The sequence below is a fragment of the Schistocerca serialis genome, chromosome 3 (genome assembly GCF_023864345.2).
Source record: "Schistocerca serialis cubense isolate TAMUIC-IGC-003099 chromosome 3, iqSchSeri2.2, whole genome shotgun sequence".
NCBI classification, from domain to species: Eukaryota; Metazoa; Arthropoda; class Insecta; order Orthoptera; family Acrididae; genus Schistocerca; species Schistocerca serialis.
Genome location: NC_064640.1, coordinates 877,479,384 through 877,501,216, shown reverse-complemented (window position 1 = coordinate 877,501,216; position 21,833 = coordinate 877,479,384). Strand labels below are relative to the sequence as shown.

Here is a 21,833-nt window from a genome sequence, read left to right as displayed (position 1 = left end):
TCCTGCACTGCTCTCTTCCTGCACTGCTCTCTTCCTGCACTGCTCTCTTCCTGCACTGCTCTCTTCCTGCACTGCTCTCTTCCTGCACTGCTCTCTTCCTGCACTGCTCTCTTCCTGCACTGCTCTCTTCCTGCACTGCTCTCTTCCTGCACTGCTCTCTTCCTGCACTGCTCTCTTCCTGCACTGCTCTCTTCCTGCACTGCTCTCTTCCTGCACTGCTCTCTTCCTGCACGGCTCTCTTCCTGCACGGCTCTCTTCCTGCACGGCTCTCTTCCTGCACGGCTCTCTTCCTGCACGGCTCTCTTCCTGCACGGCTCTCTTCCTGCACGGCTCTCTTCCTGCACGGCTCTCTTCCTGCACGGCTCTCTTCGTGCACGGCTCCCTTCCTTGTTTTGGTTTTCCCTGTTCCGCTCTCCTTTTCCTTCGCTGTGGCATTTAAGGCCATCCTTCCTTTCTTCCTTTCCTTCTTATCTTTTCTTCTCCTCCCTGTGTGTGCTTGACGGCCACCCACGCGTTTGACACGTAGCAGGATACTGGGTAACGGGTAATTCCCAGCCTCTGGTTGGCATGTAGGGTCCGCATGTACCCCCAGGCACAGGCCAGGCCCAGGGAGGGGTGATTGCCTGAGCTGTTACCTTCCTCCTCTGCCGATTGGTCCCTCCGTTTGTTGTTTGAGAGGTGTGACCTAAGGTGTAGACAATTACATAAGGTGGGGGGGTTGGCGGGGGTTGGGGTGTCTCCCCCTTGGAGGGCCCCTGCTCTAAGGAGCACGCCATCGGGTACATGTGGGTTCCTCCTTATCCCACACCTTTTCACAGGATAACGGGGTGCCTCAGGGCTCTGTACAGAGTGTCGTCCTCTTCGCCATAGCCATCAACCCCATTATGGACTGCCTTCCAACTGGCATTTCTGGCTCTCTTTTTGTTGACGACTTTGTTATTTATTTCAGCTCCCAGCAGTCGTGTCTCCTGCAATGCTGTCTTCAGCGTTGTCTGGACTATCTCTATTCGTGGAGTATCACAAATGGTTTCTGCTTTTCTGCCACCAAATCCGTTTGCGTCAACTTCTGGCGCTACAAGACGTTTCTTCCACCATCCTTGCGACTGGGCCAAAATGCTCTCCCATTCCTGGATGCAACAAAGTTCTTAGGGCTCTGTTCATTAGGAAACTCAGTTGGTCTCCCCATGTGTCCTACCTGGTTGCACGCCGCACCCGGTCCCTAAATGTCCTTCGTGTATTGAGTGGTACCTCTTGGGGAGCTGATCGGACTGTCCTCCTCCACCTCTATCTCTTGTCTGCTCCAAGGTGGATTATGGATGCCTTGTCTACTCCTATGCATGGCCGTCTATCTTACGCCGTCTAAATACAATACGTCATTTGGGGCTCCATCTCGCCACTGGTGCCTTCCGTACTAGCCCTGTTGAGAGTCTCTACCCAGAAGCCAGTGAACTACCACTGTCATACCAGCGCGACATCCTTCTCAGCAGGTATGCGTGTTGGCTTTCTTCCATGCTAGGCCACCCAACCTTTGACCCTTTTTTGATGACATTCTTGACCGCCAGTACGAGATGTACATTTCTTTTCTGTGGCATCCCGGTGTCCACTTTCGTCTCCTGCTTCAGCAGCTGCAGTTCACACTTCCTGCCACTTTCCGAAAGGGGAGAGCCCTTCACCACCTTGGCTTCAGACACAGCTCGTTCCCGAAGGATTCGACTCCCGAGCTGAGCTATTGCTGCAAATTTCTCAAACTTCGCTCACAACTTGCCGGTAGCGTATTCTTGTACACTGATGGTTCCAAGTCCTCCCGAGGTGTTGGCTGTGCTTTTGTTGTCGGGGCTGATAAGTTTCAATACTGGCTTCTCGACCAGTGCACAATTTTTATACCAGAGCTTTTTGCCCTCTGTCGGGCTGTTCACTACGTCCGGAGGCACCAGCTCACTTGCTGTGTGATCTGCTCTGACTCCCTCGGTGCCCTTCAGAGTCTAGATGATCCCAATCTGGTCCACTCCATCGTTCGACGGATCCAGGACTGCCTCCATTTGTTCTCGGATGGGGGAGCCCAAGTGATGTTCATGTGGGTTCCTAGACATGTTAGTGTGCCTGGGAATGACGCTGCTGATGCTGCAGCCAAGGCCGCAGTCCATCTCGGTCGGCCCGCCTCTTACTCTGTTCCCTCGCAAGATATTTGTACTTTTCTCTATCAGCGTATGATGTCACTTTGGCACGACCATTGGTGCTCCCTTCATGGGAACAAACTCGGAGCAGTCAAACCTCTCCCAACAGCCTGGTCGACTTCCTCCCGGCCGTCTCGCCATGAGGAAGTAATGTTAGCTTGGATGCGAATAGGGCACTGCCGCTTTAGTCATCGCCACTTGGTGAGTGGCGACCCTGCATCCAGCTGTCCTTTCTGTAGCCAGCCATTAACAGTCAGACATTTCCTGATCCTCTGCCCCTATTTTAGCCAATTACGTCTCATGGTCGGGCTGTTTTGCCCGCTTTTCCGGACATTTTAGCGGATGACGTGCAAGCTGTGGCTCGCGTTTTTAAGTTTTTTAAAAAGCAGTAATAATGCAAGAGAGATTTGATTTCTACCCGGTGACTCGGTGTCTTGCTGGCGTCTTTTAGATACTCTTCGGTAATGTCCTGATGTTTTAGATTTGTTTTTTTCTTTTTTTGTATTGGACCTTACATCGACTTTTTACCCTCACGGTCCCAGCGTTCTATGGTCCTATACTGGCGCTTATGACCTTAGATGTTTTGCGCCATAAAACCCCACAAGAAATGACGTGCAGCAGCAACAATGATCATAGAGACTTGAATCCAAATGTGGTCACACAGTGCATTGTCAAACACACCCCTAGTAATTCAGAGCCACTCATTGTTAATTTGCAAAGGTTGGCAGCCATGGCAAGTCCGACTACGACCAACAACACCCGAATGGCAGCAGGCTCCACGTCTTAGCGGACAAGCAATACACCTGTTACGTTTATGTTCTGGAGGTGGGAGACATTGTTGTGATTTCAGTTCGTGCTGTTAGAGGCTTGTTGGTCATGGTCCAAAAAGTTAAAAAGTCGAAAATTTTTGATTCTGCTAAGATATAATGTTTAGAACGTCGTTCATGGAGGCCGAGGGGCTCCTTGAGCTTGGGAGCCTTGGGGCACTGCTCCGCTTAGCTCTATGGTAGCTACGCCATTGCCACTGGCGCAGGCTATCAACTTCCCACAACATGAACACATGTTCATGGGTTTCCTTCCCCCAACATTGAGCGCTCTGAAACAAGAGCTGAGTGTTATCCGCTAAGCTGACACAATGCAGATCTCTGCTAGATGCAGTTCTGAGTTTGAAGAAGAGGTTTGACACTAAAATAAAGATCTGATCCTGCTTGCATGCTTCCATCCAAAAGTCAACACCAACTGGATTTATCAACATGCCTGTGTGAACAAGGGACATCTGCTGGAAGCCACACTTCAAACAACTGTACGAGACACAGACAGGAAGAAGCAGAAGTACTTGATGGCAAAGAGGAAGATTTTTCTGCTTTGAGAGACAAAATACACTTAGCTAATGCACTCAACAGGATCTTGAACATTTTTACCAATTTCAACAGATATACAGACACTCCATGTGTTTCCTTCAGTCAAGACTCTCTATTAAGTATACATACAGCCATATCAACTAGTGCAAATGAAGAGAGAATTTTCATATAAGGGGGTATCAAGTAGAGGGCAGTGAAGGGGAGGTTATTTACAGTTGAGTTACAACCATCATTTTAAAAGTAACTGTAATGATCATTACTTTTTGTGTATAGTAACCTTATTATAATATAGTTACTTTAAAAATGTAACTTCTCCAATTTGCCTTGTTTCTGTTAATCCTAGCCTAGCTATGAGTGAGTTGTGCAGATGTTGTTGTAACTCTTGCACTATCATGGTAGGCCATTTTCCATTGCACACCGTTATAATTAGCTGTCTCATTGCTGGAATAGTTTTCAGAACAGATGCCACTTGTTACCAATTGTAATGGCTGCAGTGCACTTAAACATTCGTTCAAAATTCACCACTTACAAGCTGTGAGAATCTGAAGATCGGAACACAAAGATGATAAATAGGCTGCAATGCGTTCCTTTTGCTCTAGTAGGAATTTTAGCACATAAAATGTACTGTTCCAATTTTCAATTTCCTGAATTAATTTTTGTAGAGGTTTCTTCATTAGATCAAGTATCTTGTGGAGTTTTTCATTAGCATTGCAACTTGTTTTAAAATAACTAACCAGTTTTCTGGCGATTTCCAACATTATACAGAGCTCACTGTTGCTGTTCAAAGAACTATCCACAACTAAATTGACTGCGTGTGCTAAACTAGACATCTGTTGCATATCTATGTAGCCTCTGCGAATACACTGTACAGCTGAAGTCATGTTACTGACATTGTCAGTTGTGATGCTTACAACTTTGTTTTCGATGTTCCATTTAGAAACCACTCACTAATATTTGGCGCTGTATACTTTTCTGGGAAACGGAATGCCTTGAGAGCTAAAGCTTTCAGACACAAATTACTGTAAAAGGACTGACCAGTTACAGCCATATACACCTCACAATTCAGCAAGGCGCTGATATCAGTCGTTAAAGGAACTTCAGAGTTAAAACTTTATTTCCCCTCAATCATATGACATAACTTTTTTCCCGTTTTGATGTTAAATGTTTTGGGTCCAACAGTGCAACAAAACATCATAAACCAGGGACTTCTACGACTGAGAGCGGTTGAAAATCGTCTATTATAATGGCCACTAGTGTTGCATCTAGTTTTTGTTGCCTTTTACGTCCATCTGTGAATAGAAACACAAGATGTAGATCAGTGCTCCTGCAAGGAGATACGATTTGCTCAGAAACTAGTCCAATAAAATTACATATCACACCATACAAAAGTTCAGATAGTTTTGAATTTGAGTTAGGGTTGTATGTCGGAGCCTGATTTAAAAATAAGCTTTCGAACCACGGAGGACTGCTTCAGGTACTATCCGACCTTTTGCACGAAATTCCCATTTTGTGCAATTTTAATGGATGCCATACATACCTAGTTATTTTGTCTGCCTCACATTGTGAGAAGAACTGAGTCCCTGTATCAGTGGATGTCGGTGTTTATTGTTCGATAAATTGTGTAATGTAAGAAGTCTAATCGTACCTGTTGTATTTTTTTAAACATTATGGAGCTTCTTAAAGCAAGTGTTGTAACAAAGATGCGTATTCTCCATAAAGTATTGCCAGCTGCTTTACTGTCGTTTTCGTGTATCCTTATTTATTTGAATCACTACTTTATTCAGTGAAACGCGAGACGTACGAGTTAAGAGCACAGCGAGCGTGTTTGTCTTGTGTCGGCAGTTAGTTCAAATAACCACTCCGGTGCATGTTGTCTCGGTGAACGAGCAGGCAGCGACACGCGCCGCCACGCCGTTTCTTGAGAACCGCTGGAGAAGCAGAAGTGAAGGAATTCTCAGTGCGCTCGAGTCGGTGCGCCTCGCCGTCCCATCCCTAGCCAATAGGCAAGTGAAGTGATACTTTAGTGTCATTAAAAAGGCGAAAATTGAATGTGAAAGGCGAGTGATGAGAGGTGTGGGGGGGGGGGGGGGGCGTGAGAGAGAGCGAGAGAGAGAGAGAGAGAGAGAGAACTCTATAAAATGGCGATAAACTCAGCAAACCTGAAATCTGTAGATAAATAATGTAACTGGAAGGTAGTGACATAGAGTAAAAGAAAAGACAAGACTGCAGCCACGCAAGGGCACGAAAATGAGACTCTTATAATTGGCGACTTGATGCTAAAAAAGATATCGCTGTCACCAACTGCAAAATGGAAATGAGGCCGGGAATTAGAAAGCAACAATTGGATAAACATTTTAAAAATATGGTAAATGGAAAACAAGCGACTATGAAATCGGATTCTGAAACAAAGCGTAATTACAGAGGTGTCGTTATACACATCGGAACGAATTTGTTTGGCAAGAAGTATCTATGCGGGATTCTAGCTGATACTGACCACCTCGTGAATCTGATGAGTGAGTAATAAATATATCTCCAAAATAAACTGTGCCATCAAATTACAGTGTTACCATCTTGGGGCAGTTTTCATTGGCCCTAGCAAATTTCTATGTGAAAACTGCCTAGGAAAGGATGGCATGAATTTGAGTAGATTGGGGTCAGTAACACCCAGCAAAATGTCTACAAATGTCCGCAATATACTCAGAAGCAAGGGGAACTAATATGGCATGACTGGGAGGGGGAAGGGGGGGGGGGGGTGAAATCAGGTGCCACAGCTTGGAAAAAGGAAAAAAAAAAATATTACCACCACACAAAAAGTAGGGGCTGTAGAATGTGTTCTAAGAATGCAGCCCACAACATGTAAGTCAGCAAAATAAAAAAAGCGTAACAGCACTACATTAAAATATTAAATACATTAATAACAAGAAACATGCAGTAGAAATATTTATAAGTGAGATACAGCCAGACCATGTATCAGTGAACGTGGGCTAACTGAAAGTCAGGTAGCTAACCTAACAAAGGACTATGTCTTATCCAGTTACTTCTGTAGATCTAACCAAAAGGTGATGAAGTTTCTACACATAGACTGAAGAGCCAAGGAAATTGGTACACCTGCATAATGTCATGTAGGGCCCCTGCGAGCATGCAGAAGTGCCACAACAATATGTATCATGGACGCGACCAGTGTCTGAAGAAGTGCTGGAGGGAATTGACACCATGAATCCTGCAGGGCTGTCGATAAATCCGTAAGAGTACGAGGGGGTGGAGATCTCTTCTGAACAGCATGTTGCCAGGTATTCCTGATATGCCCAATAATGTTCATATCTGGGGAGTTTGATGACAGTGGAAGTGTTTAAACTCAAAAGAGTGTTGCTGGAGCCACTCTGTACCAATTCTGGACGTCTGGGGTGTCTCATTGTCCTGCTGGAATTGCCCAAGTCTGCTGGAATGCACAATAGACATGAATGGATGCAAGTGATTAGACAGGATGCTTACGTACCTGTCAGAGTCATATATGAACTTATGAGGGGTCCCATATCACTCCAACTGCACACGCCCCACACCATTACAGAGCCTCCACCAGCTTGAACAGTCCCCCGCTGACATGCAGGGCCCATGGAGTCATGAGGTTGTCTCCATCCACTCGATACAATTTGAAACACGACTTGTACGACCAGGCAACATGTTTCCAGTCATCAACAGTTCAATGTCCATATTGACAGGGGAGGCGTTAGGCTTTGTGTCATGCAGTCATCAAGGGTACAAGAGTGGGTCTTCGGCTCCGAAAGCCCGTATCAATGATGTTTCATTGAGTGGCTCGTGCACTGACACTTGTTGATGGCCCAGCATGAAAATCGACAGCAATTTGTGGAAGGGTTGCACTTCTGTCATGTTGAACGATTCTCTTCAGTCGTCATTGGCCCTGTTCTTGCAGGATTTTTTTCTGGCCAGAGCATCGTGGGAGATTTGATGTTTTACTAGTTTCGTAATATTCAGGGTATACTCACGAAATAGTCGTATGGGAAAATCCCCACTTCATTGCTACTTGGAGATGCTTGTAATCTCCTTCCTTCTTCCAACTATTGTCCACATTAAACAATGCCCAAGCCAAGCAATTAATAAACAGTCTTTTATGAAGATTTAAGAGGAGCGAAGATTACAATAAACTTTAAAGTTTAGTTAGCTTGTATCGAGATGGCTCCTGTTCTTCTTGTCTAGGGGTCTGATTCTTGAAGCTGAGAATCTAACATCAGGTCCTCACGGTTGGTTTGAACTAAATAAATTGGAAATTGCTGTTGCAGAATTTTTTACATAAATATACTTTCCATTGATTTTCTCACTTTTAGTATATCATACAGTATTTTGATTTTTCACATTAACAAAGCCAAAATTACATTGTTCGCACCTATTATACAGAAAAATGTCCGGTCACATCAGAGGCAAGCATACGACTCCCACACTCTGCGAAAATAACAAGATCCCAAAGGGTTTACAATTTTTCTTAACAAATGAGTTCCTACTAGTTTTCGTTACATTATTAAATTCGATTATTTCATAAATGAATCCAGAAATAAACAAAGTAAACAGTACAGGATTGCGTAATTAATAATAGAAATTATAAGTGTGCAAATAATTAGTAATTTGAAATGTTTCTAAAAAAATAATTTTAACTGTCCATTCAGAACTAGTACTTATCGATTATAACATTAAAATAAAAATATTTTATAATGTAATTAGTTTTCATAAATTTTAACTTGAAACATAACTTTCTGTGTATAAAATTATATGAAAGTTTTCAGCAAAGCAACTGAAATAATATTGACTGGACCAAAATTCGAAAAATAATACTGGTATCGACAACTAGTATTGAGGAAAAGTAATACGAGAGGAAGACGTCCCGTTACATGCTGTGTCCCATCGCTTTGTGTGCCGACTATAACACCACGTTCAAACTCACTTAAATCTTGATAACCTGCCATTGTAGCAGCAGTAACCAATCTAACAACTGTGCCAGACACTTTTTGTCTTATTTAGGCATTGCCAACCACAGCGCAGTATTCTGCTTGTTTACGTATCTCTGTATTTGAATATGCATGCCTATACCTGTTTCTTTAGTGCTTTAGTGTATATTAAAACAGGAAAGCCTCTAAACACTAAACAATAAATATGTGAGGTTACCTGTAGCTGAGAAAAGACTTTGAAATTACTGTTACAGTGACAGATGACTTAAGTGTGTTTTGTGTGGACGTAATACTGGGTGGCAAGATAAGCATCTGATGGAAAAAAATCCACCTTGCTAAGAATTAAAATGAAGAAAAAAAAATTTATGTGGAGACTTCAATATTGACATCAGAAAAGGAGCAGGAAGAAAACAAGATTTCAAATTATTAACACAGTATAATAAGGAGGCAACACCACATGCATGAACAAGAGTGATTGAAGTGAGACTGCTATTGACAACATCATTACTAATATTAGTAGGTGTAATTATGTCTCATGTAGTCCAAACAGAAATATCCGATTATCATGGGCAGCTGATTGGCTTCTGCTGTAGTAATGACATAGTGTCAGACTCGGAACGAACAACCAAAGAAATCAAAATCATCAATGAGCAAAATGTTAACATGTGTTGAACAATGTTAAGTAGGGAAACCTGGACGAAGCCCTACAGATGCAGAATGTAAATAAAAAGTATGATTTCTTTATTACAACCATTAAACTCTATTTTAATGTAGTGTTCCCTGAAGTAAAGAGACGAGAAAAGCTGCAGCATCTAATACAGTGGATCACCAGTGAAATAATAGAACTTGGGCTGCAGGCTCAGAGACAGGGGCAAAGCTGAAAATCATAAAATATTACAAAAATAATATGGAAAAATAATAAGAGAACAAAGGTAAGACCGAGCGAGGTGGCGCAGTGGCTAGCACACTGGACTCGCATTTGGGAGGACGACAGTTCAATCCCGCGTCCGGCCATCCAGATTTAGGTTTTCCGTGATTTCTCTAAATCACTCCAGGCAAATGCCGGGATGGTTCCTTTGAAAGGGCATGGCCGACTTCCTTCCCCGTCCTTCCCTAATCCTATGAGACCGATGACCTCGCTGTCTGGTCTCCTCCTCCAAAACCAAGCAACCAACAAAGGTAAGAGCAATTAATGCCATAATGAACTCAAAAAAAGTTAAAGGCAGTTTGAAATATAATTAATGTTGACAGAAAGGAAAAAGTGGATCAAACAGAGATTAGGTCAATGAAAATAGACAACACAGTGGTTACAGATGGTAGAGAGGTAGGTAATATATTCAGTGGTAACTACATAACTAAAGATTGGAAAAAAGGTTACAAAGGTATATAAAAAAGGGGGCAGAACCATTTACTTCGAATAATTTGCGTAAGATGAACTGAGGAAAACTGTACAAGAACTGAAGTATAAGAAATCAGCTGATGAAATATCAAATCACATGATAAAGCTAGTATGAGTGCAAATCTAATAATTACACCATTGCTGGATATAGTGAACAACTCTATCATAAGTGAACCTTTTTCAGAAAAACTGAAGATAAACAGGATGGTGCCAGTATTATACAAGAAAGAATGATCCCAACAGAATCAGGCCTCTTAAAAATCATGGAAATGCTGACGTATAATGGATTAGCTGATTATCTGGATAAACATAACTTTCTTGAACCATTGCAGCATGGTTTCACAAATGGTAAATTCTTAGAATCAGCAGTTGCCAATCTGGCAGAAAAACAGTTGTTTCTGCAATGTTTCTGGATCTCTTCAGAGCATTCACCAAGATTGACCATTAAATACTGATACAAAAATTGGAAAACTAGGATATTCAATGGAAAGTGGGGGAGTGGATGGAATCATATGTATGCAACAGGAAACGATATACATCAGTAAGGGAACACACATTTATCAGAAACCAAAGCCACCAGACATGGAGTGCCACAGGGATCAGTAATGGGGCCATTGTTATTTAATCTGTCTGTTAAAGATGTAAGAGTTGGGGGGAGGGGGGGGGATGTACGCACGAGATGACTATACTAAACAGTTACCAAAGTGTGAACAGCTTGAGAAAAGATCACATGCTTCTGCAAATATCACATCTTGATGGCTCTTGCAAAATGGACTGGTTATAAACCTAAAAAAGCATGTGTGTGTGCACCATGTTCAAAAACAGAGAGAAGAGTGCACGCATGGGTATTAGACTGGATAAAACAATGCTGGAAGAAGTAGAATCCTTCAGATTCTTGGGTACTGTTATGGATAATGCGCTGAAATGAAAACAGCATATTAATTCTGTCCATAAGAAACTCAGATCAGTCATATTCATAATGAAGCAGCTATCACAGTATGCACAGAAACGGATTCTGTGCACTGTATACCATGGACTGTTTGAACCATACATGCAGTATTAAGTAGCAGAGTGGGGAAACTCTAACATTCAAGAAATAAAAAGTGTGTTCACATTACAAAAAAAGCAATTAGGATCATTTTAAGAAGAGATTTCTGAAACACGCAGAAACTGCTTAAAAAATGTAAGCATCTTAACTTCTACATCTTTGTATGTATATAAAACAATAATATATGTTAAAAAAAGGTAGCACAGAATGGATTAAAAATGCTAGTGTACACACCCACTACACACGGAGGAAGAATGATATATGAAGCATACACCATCGACTGACAATGCTTGGAGGATGACCTGATTACACTGCAACTGCACCTTGTCTATAAGCGTCCACCATACACCTTGTGCCTAAATTCCTATATGACACTAACTTTCCAAAGAACCTCAAAGACACTGGTGGAAGGGGAATTTTGCAGTATTGAAGAGTACTTTTAACATTAAATTTGTATATATTGTTATTGACAATGAAGCACCAAAGAAAGTGATTTAGGCGTGCGTATTCAGATACAGAGATATGTAGACAGGCAGAATACGGCACTGCGGTCAGCAACGCCTATATGAGACAAGTGTCTGGCGTTGTTGTTACATTGGTTACTGCTGCTACAATGGCAGGTTGTCAAGATTTAAATGAGTTAGAACGTGGTGTTATAGTCGGTTTTCTGTATGATCATTTCACATGTGTATCGTAAATATTAGGAATCCAGTAAAACATCAAATCTCAGACACCGTTGCGGCCAGAAAAGGATCCTGCAAGAACAGGACTGACGACGACTGAAGAGAATCGTTCAGTGTGGCAGAAGTGCAACTGTTCTGCAAATTGCTGCAGATTTCAATGCTGGGCAATCAACAAGTGTCAATGTGCGAACCATTCAGCGAAACATCACTGATATGGGCTTTCAAAGCCAAAGGCCCTCTTGTGTACCCTTGATCACTGCATGACACAAAGCTTTACACCTCGCCTGGGACCGTCAACATCAACATTGGACTGTTGATGGTTGGAAACATTTTGCCTGGTCAGACGAGTCTCGTTTCAAATTGTATCAAGCAGATGGACATGTATGGGTATGGAGACAACCACAGGAATCTATGGACCCTGCATGTCGGCAGGGGACTCTTTAAGCTGGTGGCGACTTTGTAATGATGTGATGGGGTGACAGGTGACATGCACGTAAGCATCCTGTCCAATCACCTACATCCATTCATGTCCATTATGCATTCCGAGGGACTTGGGCAATTCCAACAAAACAATGCAACACCGCACACGTCCAGAATTGCTACAGAGTGGCTCCAGGAACACTCTTCTGACTTTAAACACTTCCGCTCGCAACCAAACTCCCCGAACGTGAATGTCATTGAGCATATCTGGGATGCCTTGCAACGTGCTGTTGAGAAGGGATTTCCACCCCCTCATAATCTTACAGATATCTGGACAGCCATGCAGGATTCGTGGTGTAAGTTCCCTCCAACACTGCTTCCGACATTAGTAGAGTCCATTTCACTTCATGCTCTGGCACTTCTGCATGCTTGCGGGGGTCCTAAACAATATTAGGCAGGTGTACCAGTTTCTTTGACTCTTCAGTGTATAATCAATTATTTTAGAATGTAATAAAAATGGTTAGGAAGTACATGATAATGGATGTTTTTTGTTTTTGACATGTCCTGAATTACATGCACATTTACCAAGCGAGGTGGTGCAGTGGTTAGCACACTGGATTCACATTCGGGAAGATGACGGTTCAAACCCGTGTCTGGCCATCCCGGTTTAGGTTTTCCGTGATTTCCCTAAATCGCTTCTGGAAAATGCTGGGATGGTTCCTTTGAAAGGGCACAGCCAACTTCCTTCTCCAGCCTTCCGTAATCTGATGGGATCAATGACTGCGCTGTTCGGTCCCCTCCCCCAAATCAACCAACCAACCAACATGTACATTTAATGTACACACACTAATCCTACACAATCAAATACAATAAAATTCAGTTTGATTGAGAGGTCATTGGTCACATCCATAGATTGTGTAGAAGACCATGTCCTAGAGCGTCTGTCACTATGTAGCACTCCCACCCAGTCAGCTGTAACTTATCTTGCGACCAAAATCGTGGTTTGTGTACATCTTATCACTTAAGTTGTGTATCAATTCTAATAGCTTTTAACTGAAGCTGAAGAATCTGGATGATAACTATTAGATCATTCTACTTGAGTAGTGACAAATTGTAGCTTATATATGTTGGTTTAATAGGTGAAAAACTTGAATAAAAATCATCCTTTGACAAAACAACATCCAAGTATTGATTTTTGTAATTGATACCCTGTGTGAACTTCTATTAGTTTAATGTGAGTATAACATTAAAAAATGCAAGAATGATCCATACTGACTGTCAGCTAGGCAGCAACTGCACGCTGTCTATATGTGCCCAGCATATACTTCGTGCAGCCATCATTGTTAGACTCTGAAAATAGCTCATATTGTTTATCAGTGGTTACAGATTTGGCTGGTGCACTGTAATACTATGCCTGTGCAGTGATAACAGGCATAGAGAAGTAAATAAATAATTTTTAAAAAATGCTATGGTAAGCATGCTGCGCTCATAAGCTGAACATTCAGTCCTACTGGCACAGAGACCAAGTTAAGTAGTGTGTTCACAGCACTGAACCATGACTGTATTCTGAACAGTTTGCAAATGAAAATAAATGAACCATAACCATCAGGCAATGCTGCATGAAAGTTGGATACCGAATCCAATTAAAATAGAGGTATAGTCATTATTGGCAACAAAATCTGCCAGAGGGAACCAGCAAGTCCCTCAAACCCTCCCTCTTTTTCTCTCATGTCACCACCCCACTGATAATATGATAGGAGCAAAGAAAATAAAATACTCACAAATAAAATGGCCCCCATTTTATTAATGGAAAACAAATGAATTCAGGCCACATGTAGAGGAAATCGGACTTCTAGCACTGGGCAGAACTTCGGGCTTGTGTTTATAAAAAATGCGTAAATTGTATGATATCCCCATGCCAAGGGGTGGTAGCCTCCACACAGATGAATGAAGTGGAAAGGGAACTGAAAGAATAGTAGCTGTCTGTTCTTGATGCAGTCCACTCACTGTGTTTTCCTGCCAACACTAGCCTACAAGCAGTTACTATTATAATATACATGCATCATATCATTAGTGTGTGTTCCGTTTGTCTCACAATGAACCAGTTGATGTAGAGATTCCTACTAACCTTACCACTTAACTTCCCCATCCTTTTTCCTTTGTGAGGATTTTAATGTATATGAAGTGCTTTGGGGCTGTCCAATTGATTGTTCCAGGCTCTTGTTCTGGAGAGGCTCTTGTTAACAGGTTTGTGTCTTGTGAACACACAACAGTTTTGTCTCAAGATCATTCTCTGCCATGATATTGCCGGCCGCGGTGGTCTAGCGGTTCTAGGCGCGCAGTCCGGAACCGCGCGACTGCTACGGTTGCAGGTTCGAATCCTGCCTCGGGCATGGATGTGTGTGATGTCCTTAGGTTAGTTAGGTTTAAGTAGTTCTAAGTTCTAGGGGACTGATGACCACAGATGTTAAGTCCCATAGTGCTCAGAGCCATTTGAACCATTTTTTTGCCATGATATTTCTTTATGCTCTCCATCCCTAGTATAGATTGGTCAGTGGAAAGTGGTCAGTGATCTATGTGAATGCAGGCACAGTAGGTATATGACGACCTAAGGAGTGTTTTGCCATAACTGTTGCAGTTAGCACTTGATCTCTGCTTTGTTTGATGTTGGTTGAAGAAGTCATCTTATCAAATGACAAAGTGTTGTCAGTGGATGACAAATCTGAAGCAATTTGTTTACATCTCTGAGATAGCTGACACTCTCCCTGTTGGATGAAGAAATGAACATAAGTTTTCATATATAATTAAATCTTCCCCAATATGAATTGAAGTTTGTGTTGGGGAGGACACTGGAGTTGGGCAGTTCGTGCAGCAATGATGTCCATAGTACTGTGGTGGTGTAAGAGTCAGCATTCCTGCCTAGTAAGAAAGGAGACTTGGATTCGAGTCCCAGCCATGGCACAAATTTTAATCCTTTTCTTCAGCTTCCATTATCATCATGGCACTTTTCATAGCTTATTTGCATGTACCCTTGTACATAATTGTTCTGGGGCTCACAACTGCATTATATTACAAGTCATGCAATCTCACTTCTTGACATATTTTGCTGATACTCAAGTAAACCACTCAGAATAGTCGTCGCAGCCACCAAACCTGTTGTAATGAGTGAACTGTGAATGGAGAATAACCTCACACACACTGTGGTGACAGGTTCTTCACATCATTCTATTGTATTAGTCCATAGATAATTGCAATGAAGTGGACTTCACAAAATTCTCTCTCTTTTTCAAAGCAGTGTCTAAAGTGTCATTGTCCAGGTGATCACACATACTTCTGACATGGCAGATGTCATCTGGCCAGCTACTTCAGAACAATGTTGGCATTGTTAGTGAATGTATACTGTACAAGTAGTCTTCTTAAATTTAATTAGAGCCATGGTGATGTGTTGCTATATTATGGACAGTGTTTTGAAAGTGGTGTAGTGACACGCAAAACAACAAGGGATGCAATCCCATCGAAAAACGCACCACCACTGTAACACCACCACCTCCGAATTTTACTGTTGGCACTACACATGCTGGCAGATAATGTTCATCAGACATTCACCACACCCACACCCTGCCATCAGATCGCCACATTCTGTACCATGATTCGTCACTCCACACGTTTTTCCACTGTTCAATTGTCTGATGTTTACGCTCTTTACGCCAAGCGAGGATTGTTTAGCATTTACCGGTGTGATGTGTGGCTTATGAGCAGCCACTCTACCATGAAATCAAAGTTTTCTCACCTTCCACCTAACTGTCATAGTACTTGCAGTTCAGAATTCCTGTGTGTTGGTCTGAATAGATGTCTGCCTATTACACATTATGACCCTCTGCAACTGTCGGCGGTATCTGTCAATCAACAGACGAGGTCGGCCTTTACACTTTTGTGCTGTATATGTCCCTTCACGTTTCCATTTCGCTATCACATCGGAAACAGTTTAGGAGTGCGGAAATCTCGCGTACAGACGTATGACAGAAGTGACACCCAATCACCTGACCACGTTCGAAGTCAGTGAGTTCCGCAGAGCACCCCATTCTGCTCTCTCATAATGTCTAATGACTACTGATGTCGCTGATATTGAGTACCTGGCAGTAGGTGGCAGCACAGTCCACTTAATATGAAAAACATATGTTTTTTGGGGTGTTCAGATGCTTTTGATCACATAGTGTGTGTGTATCTATACAAGAACTACTCTGGCAAAATTTCAGATGTTGTTCAGTGATATTTCTTGAGTATCTTATTACAGGGACCAATAGGCTCCAGTGGGTCTTTCAAGAGTAACAATGTAAATACAATGTATTCAGTTTGTTATCCCAGTTTACCTTTGTTTCTTAATGTACAACATAAAATATGGAGTAATGCAACAGCAGTCAGATGCAAAAGTACTGTAATGAGGTTAGTTTTGCTCTGCAAACAGTTAATCATAGGCTTGTTGTACCACTATTTTGTTTCTTTCAGAGAACACATACACAGAGTGCATATGGGCTAACTTTTCCGCAGTAAACCTATCTATAGTGCTGTGTATCACTGTTAAATGTACAACTAATACTGCCAGAAGAACAAACCAAAGACAGAACCAAGCAATATTGAATAAACGCTTGAGGGCGAGGAGTAAAATGAGCGTTAGTGTTGTCAGCAGCAAGCACTGAGAGCAAATAGAACGAGTTTGTTTACAAAAAAAGATACATACGGTGCATATTGTTGACATTTGCAATGTTGGGCAAATATTTCCATTGCAATACAGATAAAAGGATAAATAGGGACAAGAAATAAAACAAAATTCAATTACTCTGTATTGAGCCATTAAATATTATGGATTCCTTAGACCAAAATACTCATAAAATATCCCTGAACAACACTGAAATTTTATCACAGTTCATGCTCACCCTGTATAGTCCCAATGCGTCCATCAGTTCAGATATAAATTTTTCCACAGTGGTGCTAATGTGGAAGATTTGCATGATATCGAGTCTTTTGAAATTGTTGGTATTTACTTATTTCCATCCACAAGCATCTCTCTCTCTCTCTCTCTCTCTCTCTCTCTCTCTCTCTCTCTCTCTCTCTCCCCCCCCCCCCCCCCCCCCTCGCTCGCTCTGGTCACACAAAAAATATTACAATATTGTTTTGATACAGGTCATGGACAAATGAGGTGCACTGAAAGATTTGCTGCCATCCAAGTATTTCTGAGTTTCCGTCTATTTGTGTGTGTGTGTGTGTGGGGGGGGGGGGGGGGGGGGGGTTCAATTGTTTCTGAAGAACAAGGTATTACAGTTGAAGCTCTCACTTTTCAACTGTCGTTAATGACATTTTTTAAAATAGCAATTATATTTTTGTAACTCCATTTTTTTGTGATTCTAAATAGGCTCATTTGAAACTGAACCCACTGTAATTAAGTCTTAGTGTATGTTTGATGAAAATATTTAAAGTAATTTCGTGTTAATTGTTTCAGACTTACACCAAGTGACCTCGAAGGGAAGCCTATAAACTTAAAGTTTGTAAAGTTCCAGAATGTTCAAAATATTCAACTATTCATCAAAGACAATCAATCTGGAAGTGAAGCGACTCAAATTGAATATCTTTCATTTATTGGTTCAGCTATATCGACTACAAAAATGGGTGACTTTAAGAGAGTCGCTGGGAAGAAAGGTGAAAGTCATTAGAAACATTGGAATTTACTCACAATTATATTATCATCTGCCTAAAAATGACAATACTTATGTAATGCTAAATCAGCATTTCACTCCTTTTCGTACAGTTTGGCAACATGATGGAGAAATAATGTTTACTGCTGAAAATCATTTGTTTATTCAACAAGAATGTCTGGTTTGTGTGACATGATATTGAGTAGCATTTTCAACATTTGAGTGTTTCACATTTCTGTGATCAGTACTAAATTTCTACACAGATGAGGAAAGGACAAACATGTTACCCATTCAACAAAGTACATGCAGTACCTCCTTCTGATATTGTGCTGAACTATTGCTTCAAATTTGTATGCCTCAATTGTTTATTGCACTGTTGATTAATTTGCATTCTTCACGTAAACAGCTTGTATGATTGAGATGGCATGTCTTACATGTAAGATACAGTGGTATAAACTCATGTATTTAGTGTTCCATAATACAGTATTATTAGTTTCGCTCTACATGTGAAAGGTGATGTGCATTTTTATCTGAAATTGTTTAAAGGCACAGTGACAATGAAATTTAATCTGACTACACATAAAGAACGATGTGTAATTACTTCAGGATATTAGTTCAAGTTACTTAACTAAGTAAAAAAAGAATCCAAGTGAGATATATACTTCAGATATATTATTACTGTTGTAGTTCCAATTATTTTCCTCAGCAGAGGTTAGATTAAACCACCTTCTATAATCTCATTCAGAAAATTGTTAAATTCACTGAAAGACAGATGTTTTTGCATTTAACTACTATAAACTAATTCGTATATTTGATCTGTCAGCTTGATGTATCTGAAACAGATGTGTTGAAGGAATATGAAAATGCAGACAGAAGTAAATGTCATTAGCCTTACATGTAGCGACACATGTAATTGATTTAAATTTGTATATTATTAGTCATCTCACTGGCATCTGTGTATATGTTGATACACCATATAATCACTAACTGAAATGAACTAGCAGCTGTACAGTGTGTGTGTTTCTGTTTCTGTATCAGATCCTTTTCTTGTGTTGTATGCTGAGTAACCATGGACAGAACAGCCATGCCCTCAATGAATTCAGTCGTGTCATTTTTTGTTTTAAAGCTTTTGAGAATCATAATGCATTAATATGGCTAATAAATTTTGTGGATGCTACTGCATAGTGTTTTGTTTGTGTTGAATGAAGCTGACCCTTTGCCAACAGAACCCAAATCTTTAATGATTAGGTGTGTAATTTGATCTGGTATTCTGGCTGTTATTGCTGTGATCTGTTTACATTTGGTTTACACCCTCTATAACCATCTCCCTCATTTACTGTGCATAATTAAATTTATTGAATATCATGAGCACCTGTAATAGTTGTTGTGCAGGTGCCTTCAACAACTTGTATTTTCCAATGAATCATGGAGAAAACTGACTTTCTACCAAATTTGTTACTTGATATTATATTTATTGATGGGATATTGTTCTTGTTTACGATTTCTTGGATATTACTCTTGTGAAAGGAACATATTTAATCAATGCTTATAGTAATCTCTAAAAGAGTGCAAATCTCAGTGATTGTTGATACAGTATAATCTATTACATAAGCTGGCTGTTTGGGTAGTGTATTATGTTACCTATGTTAAGACTCAAAAATTAAATGTTCAATTTCTTATTAAGCTGCCATCAAGCAGTCATAAAAAAAGAATAGCACAGACACTGTCATTGTGTTATAGGCCACATTGTAAGTACATTTCAGACTATCATTATCATTTGTCTCAGAACTGTGAATGGTATGATCACATCCAGTGTCAGGTCTTTGTAATGCATGTTGGTATCCCTTCTATGTAAACTGTGAATGGTATGACCACATCCAGTGTCAGGTCTTTGTAATGCATTTTGGTATCCCTTCTATGTAAACATTCATGAACTGGTCATGTAAAACAGTAAAATATTTCCAAATTCAAATGCCATGTTTCTGTATGAAGCCAAGAATGATAGTTATTTACAATCAGAAATCCAAATTCAGACTCTGAAGATATTGGTTTGCATCAGTGTAAGTACTGTTGATTATTTGTTAGAATGGAAGAGCAAAGGAAATGAGCATTCAGTATATGCTGAAGGAAAGACACTAAATAGCTTTGTAAAATGTAAGCTGTTTATTGAAAGGATGGCCTTTTCTGTGCATTAACAAGAAGGCTGAGTTGCAGTCATCATGTCAAGGATGATCTATCAAGTTCAAATCTTTCAGGCCTGGCTATACTAATTATAGAAAGTACACTCTTATATTCCATTCCCGTAATCCTGAAACAAAGCAAATAACTGCAGAAAAGTGCTTCCAAATGGAAGTAGAGCTTTGGGTGAGGACAATAAGGAACAGCCTATAGGAGGAGCTGCAGCAAATGTGACTCATATTTCTGTCTTGTTATTGTATCACAGCTGGTTTCTCAACAGCACCTTTTCAATTGTAAGTCTTAACTGCTTTGTTAGAAAAACACTTATTTCAAAAGGGCAGTATCACTGTGTGAACACAAATTATTAAATATATGTAATTCGAATAGGTGAGAAGGTTAGATTAAGAATTATGAAAAACATTGTCATTTGCACCCAAGTTACCCCAACCAACACTACCCAAAAACTGATTCTCTTAGTTTCATAAGATGATGGCTGAAGATGACATAAATATGATTCTAAAATGAAAATGCTGTAATTGACTGTAACCAGTGTCTTCTAGGTAAGTCAAAGAACTCATTGCGGAGAACATGCCAACAGGTTTCGCACTGTCTTTTTAAAGATTTTAATTTTAATTTTTTTTATTTTTTTTTTTAATTTTTTTAATTTTTATTTTTTTTCCACAGCCTTAAAATACACTAGTGCAACATTTACACAGAGACTATCACTTGTCGAAAGTAATAAATGTTAGCAAGCATTAGTCTGATTTATTTTTACAGGGTGAGTCAGAAAGGACTTAACAACTTTGGAATGCTTGATAGGTTCCCGGGACTTTGGAATGAAATAGAATTTATTGAGGTAACTTACATAATCAGTAGACAGCATTTTGTAGCAAAGAACCTCAAGTTTTATTCACATAATGCATCAACCCCCATCCTTCCTTGAAACAAACTCTGCAACAACTTTTTGGCATAAATTTCACACCAAATACACTAAAGAATCTCCAAGAAAGCCTACAACTTACCCTTGGCCCGAGAAATATTTCTTCATGAAGAAAACTGTCACCGGTGTTGTGTATATGGATATGTTTGAAAACTTTAATTCCACGTATCGATGAAGATGACAGAGGTGGGGTGGTTTACTAGTAGCAAGATGGTGAACTATCTTATTTCCTCATGGAAGTTCGAGGCTTTCTCAATAGTCGCTTATCAGATCAGTGGATTGGTCTTGGGCCAATTGCATGGCCACCTCGCACCCCAGACTTGACACCACTGGATTTCTTTCTCTTACCATGTGTATGTTCCTCCTCTACAAAATAACATAGCACAAGTTATACCAGATTTGCTGCAACGGGTGTGGGAAGAAATTGATTACTGGTGGGACGTTTGCTGCATCACGAATGGTAATCACATCGAACCAAAATGACACTTGACACTTTTATGTGGAACTTGAGGTTGTTTGCTACAAAACGATACCTCTACCAATACTGTAAGTTACCTCAAATTTATCCAAATTTTTAAGTCCTTTTTGACTCGCCCTGTAAAAGGGACATAACAAAATGGTGCTGAGAAATGTAAAGGAGTTGTACAAGGTCTCTTAAGAGACGAGTTGAGTACAGGAACCCATTTCCAGAAGCATCATCCAAGAATGCTACAGAGCATGGAAGTAAAAGGAGTCAATATCTCCCACTAGGTCACCCCTTTGGCAGCAGAGTTTGTTTGCTGATGAATGAAATCAGAACTCACAATGGGCCTGAAAGTATTCAGGATGCCAGATGGCATCCAACACATCTTTACCTGTCACAACACAAAGAGAGACCACTACGTATAGCATGGCAATTTACCGACTCACACTTCCTGCCAAAACATTTACCTCATGACAGGCAGTGGCTCCTAAAGTTTCAGCACTGTGTACCTCCATCAGA

The 21,833-nt window shown here is 40.7% G+C and overlaps 1 protein-coding gene across 2 annotated transcripts in view; it reads left to right on the top strand.

Moving 5' to 3' along the window:
• LOC126471072 (thioredoxin-like protein 1) overlaps positions 1–18,910 on the top strand; it is a 68,910-nt gene extending 50,000 nt beyond the window's left edge. For both annotated transcript variants that reach the window (XM_050099145.1, XM_050099144.1), the window contains exon 5: positions 17,541–18,910. In XM_050099145.1, the coding sequence (XP_049955102.1) occupies positions 17,541–17,751 (211 nt within the window). In that variant the 3' untranslated portion in view covers positions 17,752–18,910. The remainder of the gene's footprint in view (positions 1–17,540) is intronic.
• The last annotated feature ends 2,923 nt before the right edge of the window (positions 18,911–21,833 follow it).